Source organism: Chanos chanos, chromosome 16 (assembly GCF_902362185.1).
Source record: "Chanos chanos chromosome 16, fChaCha1.1, whole genome shotgun sequence".
Lineage (NCBI taxonomy): Eukaryota > Metazoa > Chordata > Actinopteri > Gonorynchiformes > Chanidae > Chanos > Chanos chanos.
In genome coordinates, this window is record NC_044510.1 from 8,109,522 (window position 1) to 8,124,557 (window position 15,036).

At 42.1% G+C, this 15,036-nt stretch overlaps 2 protein-coding genes across 3 annotated transcripts; both read left to right on the top strand.

The window, feature by feature from the left end:
- The first annotated feature begins 2,871 nt into the window (after positions 1-2,871).
- On the top strand, positions 2,872-5,986 carry cdipt (CDP-diacylglycerol--inositol 3-phosphatidyltransferase (phosphatidylinositol synthase)). Of its 2 annotated transcripts, XM_030793648.1 has the most exons (6): positions 2,872-3,007; positions 3,517-3,651; positions 3,747-3,900; positions 4,263-4,344; positions 4,430-4,511; positions 5,330-5,986. In XM_030793648.1, exons 1-6 carry the CDS (start codon positions 2,965-2,967, stop codon positions 5,473-5,475), a joined length of 642 nt encoding a protein of 213 aa, XP_030649508.1. In that variant the 5' UTR covers positions 2,872-2,964; the 3' UTR covers positions 5,476-5,986. The 2 variants fall into 2 exon arrangements, with proteins under 2 accessions (XP_030649508.1, XP_030649509.1); XM_030793649.1 differs by lacking the exon at positions 3,517-3,651.
- A 1,961-nt stretch (positions 5,987-7,947) lies between these two features.
- On the top strand, positions 7,948-13,873 carry maza (MYC-associated zinc finger protein a (purine-binding transcription factor)). The gene is made up of 8 exons (XM_030793624.1): positions 7,948-8,015; positions 8,227-8,377; positions 8,775-9,139; positions 9,844-10,175; positions 11,588-11,651; positions 12,286-12,457; positions 12,704-13,124; positions 13,311-13,873. Exons 1-7 carry the CDS (start codon positions 7,983-7,985, stop codon positions 13,030-13,032), a joined length of 1,446 nt encoding a protein of 481 aa, XP_030649484.1. The 5' UTR covers positions 7,948-7,982; the 3' UTR covers positions 13,033-13,124; positions 13,311-13,873.
- The last annotated feature ends 1,163 nt before the right edge of the window (positions 13,874-15,036 follow it).

The following is a 15,036-nucleotide window of genomic DNA, read 5'->3' on the forward strand; positions in this document are numbered from 1 at the left end:
TATCACATTCTTTTGTTACACTGCCATCTAAAGGTTCGGCTGACCTATTGCAAAAAGCACCCACCGTCCCTTTAAGGGCATGCTGCCACTAAGTTGTCATTAGTTTTGGCCAAGCAATAATTCTCAGTGACCATTCTGATGTGGGTGGGTAGCCTGTACATCAGAACACTCGATATAAGACTGTACCTTTTACTAACCTCTGAACATTTTTGGTGGAGAGGGCTTTTAAAAAAAAGTTTGCTTGCTAAAACCAGAAACTGCTTCTCCTTGCCTTGTTTTACAGAAAGAGGAGTGTGTATATGTGATGCATATGTGCATATGAGAGTTGCTGCAATTCATTGCATGAAACCAGTGTACAGAGATCATTTGTATACATACAAACACACTACACATTTATATATGAATATAAATATGTGTATAATAGCTGTCAAATGTTTGGCAGTATGATTTAAGATTGTTCACTGTTCAACACTTTTGCTCAATATTGTACTCGAGTGTGTACAGAAAAGCACTAACTCTAATTCTTGTATATAATAATAATAATAATAGTAATAATAATAATAATGATAATAATAATTAGTTATTATTATTGAGCAGTATGTCATGATGAGTGTAGATGTTATCGTTATTATTGATATTATTATTATTATTATTATTATTATTATTGTCATTGTCATTATTACTACTACTGCAGTTGTAATATTTATGTTGTACACTAATTCTGATATTCTAATTTTTTTGTTTCTTTGTTTTTTGTTTTGTTTTGTTTTGTTAAAGTTCTTGCCAATATTGACCACTAGGTGGGAAGTGCAAGCAATGTTACTGTGAGAGAGAGCCTAGAGACAAGTCTCATTTTAGGAGGAAAAAAAAAAGACTACCTATCCCAGCATTCCTTGTTTTGTCTCAGGGAAAGGTGTCTTTACACAGTGCATTGTTGGGATTGTAGTATTTTAGAGCCAGTATTAAACTTGTACAGGACATTTTAAGAAATTTTTTTTTTTAGCCATATAGAAAATTTGAAGATACTGTACAGCGCCTTGAACACCCCCCCCCATCCCCATCCACAATCCAGCAGGTTTTGCGTCATATTATCATTTCCTGTCCTATTACATATTATTTCTTTTTATAGAATTCTTTTCTTTTTTTTTTTTGTTTGTTTGACTGGGACCAGAGAGAATTCAAGCAGTTTACATTGAACCAAACCTTCAGTAGACCTCAGCAGTTATCACAGAGGCGGTAAAGAGTTCTAACAGTTCATGTTAAAAATGTCTGGTGGAGCAGTCTCCGAACCTACACTGCCAACTCAGTATGCACCAGCGAGCTCCTGATCTCTCTCTCTCTCTCTCTCTCTCTCTCTCTCTCTCTCTCTCTCTCTCTCTCTCTCTGTGACACAAAGGAGACATGCAGTACCTCACTCCACGGACACACACGTCACACACTCACACTCACTCACTCACTTCCCTCGTGCCTGGCTCCACTTCACACTTCTCTGGACTTACCCCTCTCCTTCCTTCCCCACTCTGGTCCCCTGTGATCCGTTTCACGCCTCCCTCATTCTCTTTCTTCCTTTTTTTTTTGTCTTTATCTCTCCCTAACTACTACTGTTACTCCCTCACTAAAACTGTTCAAGGGACAGGTGGGGGAGAGTGACTCTAGAACCTCAGTTCCTATCCAGAGGGCTAGATTTAGGAGAGTCCTGTTAAGATGTGTTTACAGCAAAACATGCTGGATTTCTATTAGTGTGTCTGAAGGGGGTGTTCTCACTGAGATAGGGGATACGTTGGAAGAGTATGTGAGGTCATTGCCCTCATGTTGTCAAACTGAGGTCTGATGGCAGAGCCAAGAGAACGGGGTTGGTGGGTGTGCGTGCAAGCAGGTGTGTACGTGTGTATGTATGAGCGTGTGCTCACCAGAGGAGTGCAGGTGAGAAATGATGTGTGTGAGAGTGCACCTCAGCTTGTCAAAGAAATGTGAGTTTTGTGTGTGAGAGTGACGTGTGTGTGTGTGTGTGTGTGTGTGTGTGAGAGAGAGAGTGTGTGAGTGACGTGTGCCAATGGAAGTGTTACGGTTGGGTAAATGATTCAGACAAATATGTTGTACAGAGAATGGCCAAACTTTGTTCAGGTTATACAAGACAACTCAGAGATGGACATTGAAGATTTTGTTGTACAGAAATAATTAACAAGTCATTAAAAAAAAGGATAAAAAAAAAAAAAGTGACATTTCTTTGTGTTTCTTGTTATTCGGTCTAAAACGTTTTATTTCCTTTACTCAAAGGGAAGTTTAAAGTTCAAAGTCCAAGTTTATTTAGAGCCCAGTATCACTATTTAAAGTCTCAAAGGGCTTTACATGCCCACAACAAATAAAACTTTTTTTTTTATAATAGTTTTATCATAATAGTTATAAAATGTTGTTTCCCAAGTCGTACATGTTTATTTAAACCCTTTAATCTGTACATTTTTTTTCTGGCTTATATCGTGTATCAGAGGCCATCCGTCTAGAGAGACGTCAATGGGTCATGTTAAAGTTACAAGAAACAGGGCCTCGGAATGAAGCGGTTGCCCTGGAAACCGCGATAATTCTGAAGATTTAAATCAAATGTAGTAGTTTGTCTGTGACATGTTATTCCGAGCTACAGAGCGTCACTTCCTGGAAAAGCTCGTAGACGATTTTCTTATTACATGTGTATTAGTGTTCCTTAGCTGACAAGGGATTTACAGTAATAAAAACCGATCCTAGAAGTGTTGTCATGGTCGTAAAGTGAGTTCAAGATGGAGCTGGTGACGATTAAAGGGGAGGTTTCCTTTAACCGCTTGAGCGTTGCACATACCGGAAATTTGTCGTCACCTAACACTGTCTGAAATCCCTGTTCGGTCGGAAGGGTTGTAGAGGGAAATAGAAAAATATTTCAGCCTGTATCCGAGGAAGGCGCCCCGCTAAGGAGTAAGCTTTACGGCCGCTACAATGGCCCAAGAAAACATTTTTCTATTCGTTCCGAATTTGATAGGTAAGTTCACGCTCATGTATATCGATTGAGAGACCTGTTTCATTGCAGTGTGTTGCACAGTATGGTTTCAACTCGAAGGCAGTTCACAATCCAAAAGTGTGTGCTGTGGGTTTATTGCCAACCAGTTTATCGTTAGTGAATGAAATGCTATCAAGGTCATCAGCTGTGTGTCTATTTTAAGATTGTGGCGCACCATATTTTGCGCTGCCGAAGGGTTTTTGATTGGGGAGAAGTCTAGTGATGGGGCGCAGGCAGCAAATAAATATGGGGAGTGTATATTTTGATTCTGGAGAAATTCTCATTGGTTTATTGAATCGATTCTGTACTTAAGTACAACGACCAAACACGCTTTTCCTGATGTCTACCCACTTACTTCTGTGATCTTGTACTTTGAACTGTAAACTACCTCGTGGTCTTTAACTTAATCGTATCTATTAGCACCCAGAGTCCACCTCTCCTACACTCGCTGTTCCTGTCTTTCTGCCTCCTTCTCTCTTTCTCTCTCTCAGGCTATGCGCGTATTGTGTTGGCGCTTTTGGCATTTTACCTTATGCCATCCTGCCCCACACCAGCCATCATCTGTTACCTCCTCAGCGCCCTTCTGGACGCGTTCGATGGGCATGCGGCCCGAGCCCTCAATCAAGGTAACGATACTATCATTTCTACGCATATTCTAATCACTTAACTATTTCTTTCTTATGCATAAGCTTTGAAATATCCCCTTTTGTCATATTGACAGGTACAAAGTTTGGTGCCATGCTGGATATGCTGACTGATAGATGTGCCACCATGTGTCTGCTGGTCAATCTAGCACTGCTTTACCCATCCTACACCTTCCTGTTTCAGCTCAGCATGAGTCTGGATGTGGCTAGCCACTGGTTGCACCTGCACAGGTAAGACAGGCAAAAAAAAAAAAAAAAAAAAAAAAATTTTACCTACACAGGTGAGAACAAAAACACAGCTTCACTTGCAAAGTGGAAAAAAAAAAAGAAATTCTCCCCCGTATTAGTGAAGCAACATATTATGTTTCACCTGGAAAATTAATTTTAATGTCATGTGCAACGGTAAAAACTTTCCTCACCTGCACAAGTCACAGAGAGACCCAAAATTTAGGACACTGTTATTCTCAGACTTCTTCTACTTATGTAGCATATGTGTACTATTCTTTTTGTTATTAGTGTAAGGTGTTAATCTTTGCTTTGCTTTGAAACTATTTCCTCTTCTGTTTCTCTCTCTCGCTCTCTCTCTCACCAAGTTCCATCATGAAGGGAGCGTCTAGTCACAAGACCATTGATCTCTCTGGCAACCCTATTCTCAGACTCTACTATACCTCCAGGGTAATTTACACATTTACCACACTGTCACATACACACTCACATTCACTCAGGCCTGGGCCTCATCTAACTGTTCTGTTGTCCACAGCCGGTACTGTTTTTCATGTGTATGGGGAACGAGCTGTTCTTCTGCCTTCTGTATGTGATGTACCACATTGAAGAACCACATGGTGAGTATTTGCTCTCTCTCTCTCTCTCTCTCTCTCTCCCCCTCTCTGATGTGACCATGTAGGAATGAACTTACATGTTTTGAGACACATTTTATGAACACGTTTGTGAATATGTTGTTAAAACATGCCAACCTGTATAGCTGTGCTAATAAAAATGTTTGTTTACATGCTATACATTAATGGAAACATATTCATAGACACATAACAGATCAGGGTCAAATACAAATTCATATACTGTAGCTCACAGAACATTTCCCAGTGTCTAATCACAGCTCCGTGTCCTAATCTGATCTTTCCGTCTGAAAGAAATGAATGAACTAGAGCAGCGTTTCTCAAACTATGGGCTGCGGACCGGCGCCGAGGAAACTGCCAGGTCCTTTGACTGAACTTCCTACTTTGAAAATAGTAATGTTTAATTCAAGATTCTAGAATGTTAAGTGTTCCCACCCATGAGAACTTTCCCAACATTCTAGAATCTTGAATTAAACGTTACTGTTTTCACCTGCCGAGCAACAGAAGCACTGAGTATAATTTGACTGGCGACTGGCATAGTGGCAGGGCTCTGTGGACCAACGCAGGTCCGCGGCCCAGTAGTTTGAGAAATGCTGAGTTAGAGCAATGTCATGAACATCATTATTAGATCATTGCATAGGTTTACAGATTGGGCTAAAGATGCTGTCATTTAAATATAGAAAACATGCCACTTCTTCCTCTCACATGTACATATATACATATATATACATGCACAGCGGTTGGTACTGATGCTCATGTTTTGTTTTGTTTTGTTTTTGTGCTCTGTTTTCTATGTCCCTCTGCAGTGTGGTTACAATGGCTGCTTGCAGTGTGTGGCGTGGTCTGTCTGCTCAAGTCTGGCATCAGCGCACTCCATCTTATCGTAGCATCCCGCAACATGGCAGCTATTGACGTGGCTGAACGGGAGAAAGAGAGGAGCAAAACACAGTGAGGAGAATGTTGAGAGAAAAAAGGGTGTGATGGGAGGAAGAGAGAGAGAGAGAGAGAGAAAGAGAAACGGCCAGAAAGAAGCATGTAGAAGCAGTGAAATAAAAGAGTGGAGGAGGAAGAGGAGGACGGATGAAGGCCAGATGAATATATAGATGAATATGGGTAAAAGGTGAAAAACTGCGGGACCTTTTAAAAGCCATTCTTATGATTGCTATTGTATTTAGTCATAGATGGATAGAGCTTAATATATCTGAGAAAATGAACTTTTTGCTCCTGTTATTTTCGGTGGAATTCCTTTGATGCTGGTTTATTTCTGTATCTTATATTTTTATCAGTTGTGATGTTTTATAGTTGCACTAGAAGTGTGCGTTATCAGTAAGTTATGCTGATGTATCACAAGTTGTGATTTTAATCATTCTCTAAGTGCTGTTTTTTTTGTTGTTGTTTGTTTGTTTATTTGATTTCTAAATAATTATGGAGGATGAGGAAATGATTCTATATAAATATATGTATGTATACTGTATCAGAGTGGGTTGGCATTATTAAGGTGGGACAGGGAATAAAGAAATTTATATATATATATATATATATATAAACTTATTTATATATATATGCACACTCACATGCACACACTCACACAAACATACTGATCATACACACCAACAACATCTACGCATTCCTCACTTGAAATATAGGCCACTAAAGTATTACAGTTTTATGGCTATTTATGTTTTGTTTTGGCGTTCAGTGCTTAATGTTGTTTGATTATTCAAGCTTTTGTTTTTTTGTTTTTTTTTAAATCACTGTTTGGTTTGGTTTACACTGTTGTTTATGTGATAAATGATGAGTGATGTAGAGAGAACAACAACCAACTTCCTTTGCCTGTTGTTGTGTTCCAGCCCCATAGGAAGAAGTGTGACCAAAATTGCCAGTTTTGTCCGTAACCCTATGAATGTATCACTGGGTAGTTGTAGGTGAATATATTTGCAACTTGAAGTCTGTTGCTGTGAGCTGGAACATTGGAATTGTGAAATTGCTTCTAAATATGTATTATTGTCTAAGCCTACATATTATGCAGTGCCTATGGCTTGCAGATACAATACTGGGGAAGACAAAATGTACTGTAATATTTGTTTTGAAAATAAAAACACATACAACTGTTTTTGGGTGCGATTTTTTTACTCTGAATCTGTTTATTGGATTTGCTTTGCTGTAATTTTATACTAGAGTTTCGAGTAACAGATGATGTACCTATCAGAAAACGGTGATGTAGTGTTTATTATTGACCGACTGCTCTTACGTCTGCGTGAGTCTTTACCTTTAAGGGCCTACGACATCTTTTTTTTTTTCATTCTCCTCTAGCGCTTACATGAAACCTCAAAACTGTTAGCTTGCTCACATCTGTTTTCTCCAGAAAATCGTTGTACATCCTCGAAGACCCTATTATACGTTTTTTGCGATATTCGGTATTTTTTAAATAGCTAAATTTCCGTCGGCCAAAGCTCAAGCGTTGGTGGGGGCTGAGAGGACGACACACGGCAGCTTGAAAATATCGCATGGAGGAGGGGACGAAGACAGAGAGAGGGGGTGTACGCTCAAAATACTATCCCTTTAAAACAAGGGGGACACGGCGGTGGGGGAGAGATAGCGGGTGAGAGAAGAAGAAGGGATAAAAAAAGAAAAGGAAGAAAGAGCGCGAGGGCGGGAGGGAGAGTGTTACAGAAAAAAAAAGATGTCATCCTCTCGATTGAAACGCCGAGGCGGAGCTTGGACAACGACCGTTGAACAGAGCGCGAGACAGGAATAATATTTAACGCAACACCGAGGCGTTTTCAGATACCGCTCGGGCCTGGAGAGGGGAATCTGATAATAAAACTGACTGATTTTTTATTTCCCCCCACGCAACATACAGAGCGACTGCAACATTAAACTCTCTCTCTTTTTAATCAAAAATTAATGCTATTATTGCATGCACTATTACACTCATTGTTTTTCATTGTAATTCAGCTAATGAGCCAAGATTTATTTAGTGCATTATTAGAAGCATGATAAATGTAACCGTTGCCGAAATTTCAAGTCTGCGAATGTGTCGTTGTGTCCGCTAGAAAAGTTAAATTACTTCAAGACAGGTGTTGGTGAAAATATTCATAATCAAGTTGTATTTTTATAACGTGCTGGATATATAATGATGTCAAAAAGTTAATAACAATTTCACGTATATGTACGAGATGTTCATTATTATTTTCGTGTCACCATAACTCACATTCTAATAACACCTCCGTCAGCGAGGGCAAATCAATTTTTTTATCTGTCATTCACCACGCCAACTACTTAAAACAAATTTCAGTGGCTACTGTGAGTGTCTTTACTACGTTAACTGACTGACTTAGTACATAGAGGTCAATCACTCTTTACAGTGCAAACATAGGCTACTGCATACGCTCTTGCGTAACGCTCTTATAATTTGATCAACTCACTGCGTGCACAGTTTCATCATTGCAAGTCAATATGGATGCTGCTTGGAGCAATTTCCTGTTTCAGGTAAGCTGTCATGAGCGACAACATGCCGACACGTTAGAATATGTGCCAGAGAGAGAGAGAGCAACAGAGTGTTGTTAATACATGCCTGTTCTTGCTCACATTCCATACATATTAATCATCTAGCATTAAAATCACTGCTAAACAAGTGTTTGAGGAAGTGCACTTTTAACTTCAAATTAAAAAAAGTTGTTGTACCCCCTTCGTTTTTCAGACCACACCTTCACAAAGCCAAACTGAGACAACTCTCCAATCAGATCTTCTCCCAGAGCTGACAGACACTGCCCAGAGCCCGCCCACAGAACACATAGTCTCGCCTCCTTCCACAGTGGACACAGCAGCACTGAATGAAGAGCCTGTCCCAGGTGAGGGAGGGGTGAAGGAGGGGAAAGGGAGGGGCTAGGAGAAGGGGAGAGGAGGGGGTCTCAGCACTGAAGTATAACTGCTGTACAGTTTGGGAAAGTTTTTTTAAGTGGAAAAATTTCTTATTAGAAATGACCTTGCTGACCATAGCTGTGGTCCGTAAGGTCATGAGATCAGGTCTGTTACTATTCCAACGTATTTTGAACTTTCTTTTGTAAGTATGGCGTTGTTTGGAGGGTGAAAGTGGCTTATGGTCTACAGGTATGAGTGCCTGGCTACATTGCCTTATTTGCGAATTAATATTACTAAAATAAGCGTAGAGATAATAACGAAAGACGCATATTGATGGTTATAGTGTGAAATTCCTGAAACACATTTCCCTCTCTCTCCTCGTCCCAGTAAAACCCGTATCCCGTCCTCCCCGTCCTGCCCACATCTGCTCTATATGTAACAAGCAGTTCAAGAACAGTTACAACCTGAGACGCCATCAGTCCGTCCACACCGGCGTGAAAATGAAGACCCGCGAGAAGGAGGACGGGACGAAGACGGGCGGACGGGTGGAGAGACAGACGGTCCCTCTCTCTCTCCTCCAGCTCTCCATCCCGTCCACTCTCTCCACCGTCACTGACCCGCTGACCCATCCCTCCCCGCTCGGCAGTCAGCAGGTGGAGACCGTTGCGGTGTCCATCGCCACGGCAACCGTTACCATGGCCGCGCCACAGCCTCTCCCCGCAGCTGTCGTGGTCTCTGCCTCCTTAGTGCCGGTTGGTATTTTGGCTTGGTTTTGTGTTTTATTACTTCTCTCTCTCTCTCTCCCTCTCTCTCTCTCTCTCTCTCTCCCTCTCTCTCTCTCTCTCTCTCTCCCTTTTTTCCCCTCGTCCTTCTCTCTCTTGACCTTCATCTCCCTATGTTTCTACTTGCCTTTCTCCTACACTCGTCACCATACTTTCATTCTTCTCCCTCTTCATGTTCTCCATATTCATATTCTCTTTGTCTCTGTGTCTTTTGATCTATCTCTGCTCCTCCATCTTAGATTCTTTCTCTTCTTCTCTTTATCTCACTTTCTTTCTTTCTTTCTTTCTTTCTTTCTTTTTTCTTTCTTTGCTTCGCTTTAACAGGGCATTTCTATACCTGTGTTGTTGCCATTAAAAAAAAAGGGATACAGTTACTATGAGTCAACAGAACTGAAGTCTGCAACATAGGGTCTCTTCCCCCAAATATCACAGTAGTGCGTCAGAGGTTGTATAACAAATGACTCATCCCCTCACTTTCCATTGTGAGAGATGGCTTAAGCGACGCACCTCACGCTCCCGACTCACAAAAAAAAGTCTTCATTTTAGGGGTTTTTTTTGATGCCATCTTTTCATCTTTTTTGCCTACGTGTAACACGCCGACTCAGTTTAGCAGCGCGCTCGGGAACTTTGTTGATTCTCTTTGCCTCTACATTTCTTCTCGCTCTCTTTTCAAGGCTCCACAAACCAGTAACACCAACGAGAACCCGACCCCTAACCCGATCCCGATCCAAATCCAAGCCGCGGCCCCGGCCCCGACCCCGACCCCGAACCCGAACCCGAACCCGGTGCGGAAGAACCACGCGTGCGAGGCGTGTGGCAAGGCCTTCCGGGACGTGTATCATCTGAATCGACACAGGTTGTCCCACTCTGACGAGAAACCCTATTCCTGCCCAATCTGCCAGCAGCGGTTTAAGAGAAAGGACCGCATGAGCTACCACGTCCGGTCGCATCAGGGCGGCGTCGAGAAACCGTACGTCTGTCCCCACTGCGCCAAAGGCTTTTCACGGTACAGTAAACACACGGAGAGAAACACCCACAACCCACACACACCCCATACCAGCACACCAACACCAAAGCCAGGCTTGATCGCTTTCGGTTCCCCTTCGTTGGATGCATCAGTCTTTGTTAGATTGCTATCATGGTAATGTTGTATCGGTCTTGAGCGGCTTCCATTTTGCTTTTACTGATTTAGTCGTCTGTCGAAAGGGGAACGGTCTGGTGCTTGCTCTCCTGCCCTTTCGTGTAAAGATAGAAGATTCTAGTATTTCGATGCTCCACAGAGCTGTGATTGGCTGAGTTGAATGTGGTTTAGTGTAAGATCTTTGGCAAAAGGATTGAATAGTAGACACACAAACACACACATATGCATGCACATACACACACACACACATATATATACCTTATATTACAGACATACCTCCTCTGGATCCTCCACTGACTTCCGTTATTACAAAGTGAAGAGCAGCAACCCAACTTTAACGTAACCCTTAACCCTGATTCTAACCATAAAACACTCACACTTCTGGTTTTAATGCATAACAGTTATAGCTTTTATGAAGGAAAGCACCTGTTCGGTTTTTGTTTTTTTGGGGGGTTTTTTTATCAGTAGGGACTTTGATTTTGACCCCAGTTTAACAAAGCATTCTCAGCAGAATAGTGTGATTTCAGTAAAATGAAGTTGTCAAAAACAAGCACACACACACACGCACTCATGCACGCACGCACGCAGCTCAGTTAGCTGTTACTTCTCCTACATGTGTACCCTCAGTATAACCCTACCTATGGATTTTCAGTACAGCATGAGCTGGTGTGCTGGTCAGCTCACACACGCCGGTTTCCTGCACTGTGTGAAGTGTTGTCTACACTATGAGATAAAAATGCCTCAGTCTAATTGAAAGCTGTTGAGAGATGGCCTCATTACTAATTTGAGACTGAAAACGGGTCAGTGTGACTGGAGAAACGGACCTCTATTCTGTACATATCCCTTTCACTATGAGAAACACTCACGCATACATACACATCAGATAACCTCAATTTTCATCCCTGTCCGGTTTTTCTTTTCTTTCCTCTCTGGCACTCTCTCTCTCTCTCTCTTTCTCATACATATACACGTATATGTGTCGGATGATCTCTCTCTCTCTCTTTTTTTTTTTTTTTTTTTTTTGCGTGTAGTTTTCAAGACACAGATAGTTGTTGACTAAGTGTCTCTGCTGGTGAGTATTCTCCAGTAAAAAAAAGGCTTTTTAATCCTGGACTTTGTCTGACTTTTGCCCTGAAAACTCAGCCCCAATGGATTTCCTTACCCTTTCTCTACCGCTGTGTATCAGACACATGCACACACACACACACACAGATTTTCTCTCTCTCTCTCTCTCTGTGTTGTACAGTAAGGTAAAGTCTGTTTTCTGTCTCCCTCAGGCCAGATCATCTCAACAGTCACGTAAGGCAGGTGCACTCCACAGAGAGGCCTTTTAAGTGTCCGGTAATCTCGCCTACACTCCTCTTCTCCTCGCTCCTTCTCTCTCCTGCCTCCCGCCCTCTGTCTCTCCCTCTCTGGAGCCTTCTCTCCCTGCCCCCCCCCCCCTTCCCTCTCCCCTTCTCACTCACTTTTTCTTCTTGCTTTGTCCCTCCTGCTCTCTCTCTCTCTCTCTCTCTGTCTCTTGCCTTGTCCTCTTTTTTTCCCCTTATTCCTTCTGTTCCTCCTCTTACTGTCTTCTCCTAGTCGTGTTTTTGCGCTCTTCTTCCTCTTCCAAACCCGAGCTCCTCTTGGTCACCCTCTCATAAAACCTCTCCTTTCTCCTTCTGGTTATTTCCGTTACCTCTGATGGCTTGTCATGTCCAGAACACATGACTTTGCAGTGAAGTACAGCATCCTGTTCTTTCCGTTCAGACTCTTAAGACAGGGTTCTTTATCTTCAGCCTCTCTGGCCTCGTGTGTGTGTGTGTGTGTGTGTGTGTGTGTGTGTGTGTTTGTGTCTGTGTGTTGTGTTTCTGTAAGAGAGAAGAGATGTCTGTGTCATATTTCTGAGTCTGAATAAATATAGTATGTACTATATGCTTGCGTCCAGCGCAGTTATGTGTTCACTCTCATTCTTCTCCATCTCCACTCCATGCAGACGTGCGAGTCTGCGTTTGCCACAAAAGACCGACTGCGCGCTCACATGATCCGACACGAGGACAAGGTTCCGTGCCACATCTGCGGCAAGCTGCTGTCACCCGCTTACATCACCGATCACATGAGGGTCCACAACCAATCACAGCATCACGTCTGTCACCTGTGCAATCGCAGTGAGTCTCGTTCTTAGACGTACAGACTTTGCAAAAGATATAATTCTGTATCTTGCCCCAACCACCAACCTCAGGAATACTCTGAATTCTAGCTTTATCTGTCTATGAAAATACCAATGTTTTCTCTCATTGTCTCTCCCCCTTCATATTCCTTCAAATTCGGCTTCGTGGGCATATCTAAGTCGCTGATACTGATGCTGAAAATGACTTTGTGACCGTAATAAAACATTTCTGTCTTTCCTCCAGGTTTCACCACACTTAACTACCTGCGGGTGCACGCTCAGAAACACCACGAGCAGGAGTGGAAGGAGAGCGGGGGCATGCGGGGTGCTTTCGGGGGTGTGGGGGCAGGGGGCGTGCTGCTGTGCCAGCTGTGCGGGGTGCACTGCAAGACACCTACTCAGCTCCAGGGTCACATGGCCACGCACGCCGCCCAGCAGGCCACGCCCGTCCCAATCAGCACCAGCACCAGCACCGACACCGGTACTGTCACGGGCACGGCCGTCCCCAGCACCGCCACCGTGGGCTTGCTGGTGACTGACTGCTCCAGCATCGCTCAACAACCCCACAGCTAGAACCCCGCCCCCCTGTGGGGCGGGCCCAGGGTGGGGCTGGGCGAGGTGGGGGAGTGGCCTGGAGCAGCAGCAAAGCAGTTAAAACCAGCGAGGTGAGAGCCACTCTTCTTCTTTGTTGCTTTATATTTTCAAAATGCTGCGTTTGAATGTTTAGGACGTATCTTTATATGTACGACTGCGTGGGTTTTTCATGGTATGTGTCCATCTTTGTGCATGCGTTTTTATCTATGCACATTTTAAATGTACTGATCAGAGTCTTCAATCTTTACTCCTCACAGAACTGCTGTGTGGACCCAAGTGAAACAGTCGCTATGGAAACTCTAACCGCCCAACACCGCCCTCCCTAGTCCACCCCTGACCTTGACACTAGTCCACAACATCCAACTTAAATAAGTGGGAATTTTTTGAATGCAGGGAACTCGAGAGAGGCCATCGAGTCATTTCAACATGTTCACTACAGACAGCTTAACTAACTATCCCAACCGACAGCGTTTAAAGATCTGTCAGAACCACTTGTATGCGGTCCCGCGTGGTCTGATCCGGTCTTTCAAAGGATAACACGTGAAACGTGTGAAGAGTTAATGGACTAAGTGATTGGGACGTTGGTTAGTGACATTGGGCGAGACCTTCAAGAGAAATTTATAGTTTATAAAGTATATTCAGACTTCCCCAAGTTCTTGGTGGATTCAGCAAGATGAAAGCAGTATTCGCTGATGTCCAATCGTCAAGGCGCCGTCACCCGTGGATGAGAGGAGTCATACCTTCCCTTTTTTTTCCACAAATTAATCTGTTTCGTCAAAATGTATAATGATTTCTAGAAATATCAGCATTCACTCATTTTCTAAATCACAAATTAAGAGGTGTAGGCTATTTATATCTTACATTTTATTAATTACAAATTAACAAATAATCGATTGTTTTCTCAACATCAAAACAAGTGGTTGGAGATGGAAAAAAGGAAAATTAGGATGGAAATTATGAAATGATGGAGAATAAACTAAAATCATGCATGTCTTTCACCATATCTTAATCTGTTTGCTAGCTTCATAACAAAATCATTAATTATTTAAAAAAAAATTATTATAAAAAGTCATTCTTTTATTTTGTGCTGTATGTGGTTACAACCAGCAAACGTACCTCAAAATTGTTGCACACTTTTGCACATTATTTTCATTATATTTAGTGACCCAGACATTGTACATTTCTATTATTGACCCCTCCCTGAGTGGGTGTGTCTCACTGGAATGGGAGGAGCAAATGAGGGAGCCTTTACTTGGTTAGTGTGTGATCCCTGACTAGGTCATCTTGCTGAATCTGCCTTTGAAAAAACATTCCCATTATTGAGTGACACTAAACCCCCAGATATCCAAACATGACATGTCACTTGATATGGTCATTGAAACATTTTTGACTTTGGGTTACCATTTATTGTTTATTATAAATACATTGAAGATTGAATTAATGTTTTGTTGGATCATATTTGTGTGTTAGAACCAGGGAGCACTTTCATAAAAGGATTTCTAGCTTATTGATAGAACGCCCCCAAAAGTGTGCCATCTTCCATAATGAATTCCTCACATTTAAAAAGGGTTCAATCAGTCAAAAGAGACTGAGTTATATTTGTAATGTATATTTCTCTTATGTATGTATTTAATTGTATGAACACAGATTGAAACAGTTATTGTTAAATACCTCCTTTGCTTTTTGTTTTCTAATGATTGTCTTAATTAATGATTTACGTTAAATTTTTGATTAAGGACTGAATCATATTGTTAAATTTGTTGCGTGTAAGGCTGCATATATTGCTGCTTTCCTTAACAGTGCATCTATCTGTTATTGTTGAAGCTTGTTGAACGCAAATCTGTGTTGCTGTCACTGTTAAAAAAGAAAAATCTTTATTAATCCAAGGACAAATAACGCACATGCATCTAATTATAATGACGTTTGTTAACCCATGTCGCCCTTTTCGATGTCTCAAGCGCCCCAAGCGGAATTTGTTTCTCG

Excerpts from the sequence above, each read along its gene's own strand:
- cdipt (XM_030793648.1), top strand. The coding sequence starts at position 2,965 with ATGGCCCAAGAAAACATTTTTCTATTCGTTCCGAATTTGATAG. Across the intron at positions 3,652-3,746 it reads GGCCCGAGCCCTCAATCAAG|GTACAAAGTTTGGTGCCATG; the intron begins GTAACGATACTA and ends TCATATTGACAG. Across the intron at positions 3,901-4,262 it reads CACTGGTTGCACCTGCACAG|TTCCATCATGAAGGGAGCGT; the intron begins GTAAGACAGGCA and ends TCTCTCACCAAG.
- maza (XM_030793624.1), top strand. The coding sequence starts at position 7,983 with ATGGATGCTGCTTGGAGCAATTTCCTGTTTCAG. Across the intron at positions 8,016-8,226 it reads GGAGCAATTTCCTGTTTCAG|ACCACACCTTCACAAAGCCA; the intron begins GTAAGCTGTCAT and ends TTCGTTTTTCAG. Across the intron at positions 10,176-11,587 it reads TGCGCCAAAGGCTTTTCACG|GCCAGATCATCTCAACAGTC; the intron begins GTACAGTAAACA and ends TGTCTCCCTCAG.